This window comes from Salvelinus sp. IW2-2015, linkage group LG19 (assembly GCF_002910315.2).
Source record: "Salvelinus sp. IW2-2015 linkage group LG19, ASM291031v2, whole genome shotgun sequence".
Classification (NCBI taxonomy): domain Eukaryota; kingdom Metazoa; phylum Chordata; class Actinopteri; order Salmoniformes; family Salmonidae; genus Salvelinus; species Salvelinus sp. IW2-2015.
In genome coordinates this window covers 35,625,151-35,631,392 of record NC_036859.1, presented here as the reverse complement: position 1 = coordinate 35,631,392, position 6,242 = coordinate 35,625,151, and the positions used below count along the sequence as shown (strand labels likewise).

Genomic DNA, 6,242 nt, shown 5'->3' with positions numbered 1-6,242 from the left:
CGTTTCAGGTAGCCTTCCACAAGCTTCCCACAATAAGTTGGGTGAATTTTGGCCCATTTCTCCTGACAGAGCTGGTGTAACTGAGTCAGGTTTGTCGGCCTCCTTGCTCACACACGCTTCTTCAGTTCTGACCACAAATTTTCTATAGGATTGAGGTCAGGGCTTTTTGATGGCCACCTCAATACCTTGACTTTGTTGTCCTTAAGCCATTTTGCCACCATTTTGGAAGTATGCTTGAGGTTATTGTCCATTTGGAAGACCCATTTGCGACCAAGCTTTAACTTCGTGACTGATGTCTTGAGGAGTTGCTTCAATATATCCACATCCTTTTCCTACCTCATGATGCCATCTATTTTGTGAAGTGCACCAGTCCCTCCTGCAGCAAAGCACCCGCACAACATGATGCTGCCACCCCCGTGCTTCACAGTTGGGATGGTGTTCTTCGAGTTGCAAGCCTCCCCCCTTTCCTACAAACATAACGATGGCCATTTTGGCCAAACAGTTCTTTTTTTGTTTCATCAGACCAGAGGACATTTCTCCAAAAAGTATGATCTTTGTCCCCATGTGCAGTTGCAAACCGTAGTCTGGCTTTTTTATGGAGGTTTTGGAGCAGTGGCTTCTTCCTTGCTGAGCAGCCTTTCAGGTTATGTCGATATAGGACTCGTTTTACTGTGGATATAGATAATTTGTACCCGTTTCCTCCGCATCTTCACAAGGTCCTTTGCTGTTGTTCTGGGATTGTTTGCACTTTTCGCACCAAAGTACGTTCATCTCTAGGAGACAGAAACAGTCTCCTTCCTGAGCGGTATGAGGCTGCGTGGTCCCATGGTGTTATACTTTTCGTACTATGTGTGTACAGATGAAGTGATAACCTTCAGGCATTGGAAATTGCTCCAAGGATGAACCAGACTTGTGGAGGTCTACACTTTTTTTTCTGAAGTCTTGGCTGATTCTCTTTTGATTTCCCATTGAGTGTTCAAGTCAGAAAGAGCATTGAGTTTGAAGGTAGGCCTTGAAATACATCCACAGGTACACCTCCAATTGACTCAAATTATGTCAATTAGCCTATCAGAAGCTTCTAAAGCCATGACATTATTTTCTGGAATTTTCCAAGCTGTTTAAAGGCTCAGTCAACTTAGTGTATGTAAACTTCTGACCCACTGGAATTGTGTTACAGTGAATTATAAGTGAAATAATCTGTCTGTAAACAATTGTTGGAAAAATGACTTGTGTCATGCACGAAGTAGATGTCCTAACCGACTTGCCAAAACTATAGTTTGTTAACAAGAAATGTGTGGAGTGGTTGAAAAAAAAGTTTTAATGACTCCAACCTAAGTGTATGTAAACTGTATGTAAACACTCCTGTCAGGTAGCTAGCTACAGTTACCCATAGCTGGCTAGCTAGTTTTATACTTTAGTAATTTATTCCAATAAATTTCAGAGTTGCAAAAAAGATGTTCATGAATCTAGCAAGGTTTTATAGGCTCCTCACTACAAGACTAAGCCAAATTGCCAACGCAAAAATCAATGTGTGTATATATATTTTTTAAAGCAAGCTAGCTTAAGCCTTTTTTATTAAAATGTACACTTCGCAGCCACCAGAGTTTGACATGTGACTACAGTTTGCATTGGAATTGTAGGTCAACCCCGCAACTGACCTTAGTTGTTCACTCGCCGAGAGGACAAAGTTAGTTAATTTGACCACTTAAGATGTCAATCAAAATGCATCCGGTTTCGATGGGGATTTTCGGGGAGAAAGTGGCTAAGGCAAGGGCTGAGGGGGTAAAAATAAATTGTTTGGACTGCAGCCCAAGTCTATTAGACCAGGGCGCATGGATTAATACACTACAAAACTTCTAAGGGGAGTCTGCAACGGGAACCCCCCCCCCCCAAGAAAATGACATGTATAAATATCAACATGGGCAAAGGACAGAAGGCTATGTCTCTCAAGGTTTCTACAACAACTACCTGTAATTTCTCAAAACAGATCATGACTGCGTTCGCACTTTGGATAGTATTGCTGCCTACTGCAGGTAAGAATTTAACATTTTTCCTAAAAATGCTGCAGTTTTAAGTTTTATATAAGGTCAAATATGTTTAATTTGGACAAATTATTCTCTCTCTTTTAAAGCGTCGAAATTTGTCCTAAACCTCACACCGAAGGATCCCATGGCTCGAGTCGGCGACAGTCTGGTCCTGACGTGCAAAGCCAGTGGTTGCGCCGAAACAGTTACGTTCACCTGGTCTTCATTGCTTGACCGGTCACTCTACGGTAAAACGGAGACCAACGGGACAGTGTCCCTGCAAATATTTAACCCATTGGTAATTCAGCACGTCAACGTGGTCGTCTGTAAGGCCACATGCAGAACCAAAGGAGAAGATACACAAAAAGCGCAAACGTCTACTAAGGTGAACGTATATGGTAAGTTTTGTGCGTCTTTGTTTATTGTAGGCTTTTATAGTAGAACGTCTTCATGAACAGTAGTTTTTTGTTTATTGTAGGCTTTTATAGTAGAACGTCTTCATGAACAGTAGTTTTTTGTTTATTGTAGGCTTTTATAGTAGAACGTCTTCATTAACAGTAGTTTATAACTTCTTCAGATGATGCGCAATTGCTTTGAAGTTTATAATGTAACGACCCTGGGTTTATAAGCGCGGAAATCGACTCTGCAGCATGAGCATGCTTTTGGGGCACAGTAGCACGCTGGACTTCGGGCTAGAAGGTCGAGGGTTCGAGACCTGCTCCCTGCCTGTTTCATTACAATAATATTAAATTAATCCACTAATATACACACTCTCGGGTTCCTCCCAAATAAGAACATTACAATTAATCTAAAGTGTTTTAAGCAGGGCTACTGTATGTCGATAGTCTACATACAATAGGATGGATGCCTATCATGGGGGCCAAGGGGAGCCAGGATTCCTCGAAAAATGCACCCCCCCCCAAAAAAAAAAAAAAATGTGTATTTGGTCTCTGTGTTTGAATAATTTTCCTTCAATTCGCAAGAGGCTGAATGTATCTCACAGGAGAAAGCATCCGAGCGAGCGAAACAGGGGCACTCCGTCTCTCTACGTGTATAGGCCATCTATCTGATGCTGTCTGGTCCAAACGAGTATGGCATTGTTGCCGCCCGTAGCATTGAATGCAAGGGAAGCCAGCGAGCATTTTGGGCTCATTCGACAAAAAAATAATAAAACATTTGCCAATAAGCGTTGAGCTAAACTGTGAATGGTCCTGGAGGCGTAAAAAAAGTGTAAACGGAAGCCTGCTTGGATTTGGCGTCTCCTATCAAATCGCTTTGAGAGCTTACGTCATTAACAGAAACAACTTGAATTGTTACATCTCGTTGTGTTGTCCTCCTCTAGCTAGCTAAAATTGTCCCTTTCCTAAATTAGCCATGGATGGAGATAGGGATTTGGACTTGTGGTTTTACTTAATTCTATGTACTGGCCAAGGATTATAAAGGTGATTCTGATGTTGAAATATTGAAGTTGAAATGGTGCTGGTTCTAAATCAATAGTTGTTTAGTGGTCCCAAAATTTCGGAAACATTGACTTGCTTAACAATGCTGTAGGTCATGTAACTAACTGTCTGTTACATGCAATGCGCGTCGTGGACTTCACCGGACAGAGGTTGCTATCCGGTTTTGTGATAAAACAAAGGTGTGGTTGAATTTATTCTGCCACCGTGTCTTCTTATTGTCTCTTTACCCGTGCAACGCTACTGATACCTATATGAAATAGGCATGGCAGATCATGATGATGGACTTGATAATTTGATTAAAACATGTATGAATGAATTGATACAGTAGTAGGTTAAAATGCAACTTGGACACAAGTTAGTTTGTCTGTAGCTGTATATATCTTCTATTTGGCTACTATCTGTAGGTCTTATTTCAAGTTACTGCTACAAAACACATTGTCTTCTGGAATGCTACGACCCAATGTATTTTGTATTTTGATTAACCATTAATTGATTTGTCATTGACAGCCTTACCAAAGGATCCCACCATATCAAGAAGTGACCTTTTGACTGAGGGTCAGGAGAGTAAACTCACCTGTACAGTTCCAGATGTGTACCCAGCTGAACGTCTAATCATCGAGTGGCTACTGGGAGATGAAGTTCTCCTCAAACAAGATGAACATCTGGAAGTCCAGACTGTCACGTCAGTGTTGAAATACAGACCGACAGCCCAGAACAATGGACAGAATGTTACCTGCAGAGCCACGCTGGACATTGGGATTGACAAGAGAATCAGAGAGACTGTCGCATCAATGACCGTTCAATGTAAATACATATCTGTCAACAGTTGTTCAATCATTCTCATCAGACAATGTTTCAAAATACAATTTGGGTTACAAGTTAAAGAAGCTATACAGAACGTTTGCTGCGGGGGTGCTCTTGAGACAAAAGGGGTCCCCTAAATTGTATTTTTATTTAACCAGGCAAGACAGTTAAAAACAAATTCTTATTTACAATGGCGGCCTAGGAACAGTGGGTTAACTGTCTTGTTCAGGGGCAGAATGACAGATTTTTACCTTGTCAGCTCAGGGATTCGATCGAGCAACCTTTTGGTTACTGGCCCAATGCTCTAACCACTAGGCTACCTGCCACTCCAGAACGGACAGAAATATTCTCCAGAAATTACATCATTGGACAGAAAGGAGCATACCCATGAGCAAAATAATACATTGTTTGCATAAAACTAAAGGTTTGTTTAATATTATGTCATAGGTATATCAACCATGCAACTAATCATAATGTGTATCTAACAACCATTATTTTCCCCAATGTAGATTCCCCCAGAAATATCACTATCTCAGAGAACACTCGGGTGAAAATGGGAGACAGTTTTACACTCCAATCCTGCACCCGCTTACTAGAGACTTCGGACTTAACCGATGTCAGGCCTACCAATCCCTATGGGAAACAGACATCTTCCATTAACTTCACAGTCTTAGATGAGCTTCATACAGAGAACCAGAGAACCACAGAGGCTGTCGCATCAATGACAGGTCAATGTAAGTACATTTCTGTCAAGAGTTTGTCACTCATTCTCATTAGACAATGTTTCAAATACAATTTGGGTACAAGTTAATGAGGCTATACAGAACTTTTGCCTCTGTGGTGCTCGAGATAAAAGGGTTCCCATAAATGGACAGAAATATTCTCCAGAAATTACCTCATTGGACAAAAGGAGCCCATTGTTTGCTATAAACTAAAGGTTGTTTCATATTATGTCATAGGTATATAACTATACAGCAAAAATCCAATATTTGACTTAAACAATGAGCAACTAACTTCCATAATGTATATCTAACAACCATTATTTCCCCAATGTAGATTCCCCCAAAAATATCACTATCTCAGAGAACACTCGGGTGAAAATGGGAGACAGTTTTACACTGACGTGTCGTGCTGAGGGAACCCTGAACCTACAGTGTTGTGGAGAAAACTGGACCAAGATGGCCGCTCCGTCGTGGCAGGAGAGGGTGCGACCGTCTTGGTGAAGAAGCGTCATGGTCCCACGGTGGAGAGTATGAATGCGTGGCCCACAACGTCGTAGGAAACCGTACAGCTCACATGACTGTTCATGTTCAAGGTGAGTCAAATTAAAAGGTGTATTCCCATTGCGATCCCATTTCTAGTTGACAAATACTGACTGTAAGACACAGAAAATAACCAAGTAAGATTATAATTCATAAGGACAAAAAAGCGTGCTTAATATTGTGTCAACTTTGGCACCAGCGACAGTTGCTTCAAACGTTTACCATGCAAGTACAGAAGACATTCCTAGTGGGAAAAAACTGGTTGCAATGTCATTGAAACACATCAACTTTTATTTGTCACATGCAACAGGTGTAGTAGACCTTACCGTGAAATGCTTACTTACAAGCCCTTAACCAACAATGCAGTTCAAGAACTAGAGTTAATGTATTTACTAAATAATTAAAGTAAAAAAATATGTAAAAGGTTTAACTGGTTGTAAAAGGACGTTTCTATCTTTAGCTGCAAAGTGAAAAATATGTCTTAATCATTTCACATTTGAAGCATTTAGCAGACACACTTATCCAGAGCGACTTACAGTTAGTTAGTGCATTCATCTGTCATAGCCAGATGAGAGATGTGACATCTCTCAGTCATAGTGAGGTGGGACAACCACATCTCTCAGTCACAGTGAGGTGGACAACCACATCTTCTCAGTCACAGTGAGGTGGGACAACCACATCTCTCAGGTCAC

At 41.1% G+C, this 6,242-nt stretch overlaps 1 protein-coding gene across 1 annotated transcript in view; it reads left to right on the top strand.

Annotated features, from left to right (window-relative positions):
- Window positions 1–1,744: 1,744 nt before the first annotated feature.
- Window positions 1,745–6,242, top strand: part of vcam1a (vascular cell adhesion molecule 1a) — a 10,212-nt gene continuing 5,714 nt past the window's right edge. Inside the window, exons 1-4 of the mRNA XM_070449046.1 lie at window positions 1,745–2,033; window positions 2,132–2,422; window positions 3,992–4,288; window positions 4,798–4,904. Of these exons, the coding sequence (XP_070305147.1) occupies window positions 1,898–2,033; window positions 2,132–2,422; window positions 3,992–4,288; window positions 4,798–4,904 (831 nt within the window). The 5' untranslated portion in view covers window positions 1,745–1,897. The remainder of the gene's footprint in view (window positions 2,034–2,131; window positions 2,423–3,991; window positions 4,289–4,797; window positions 4,905–6,242) is intronic.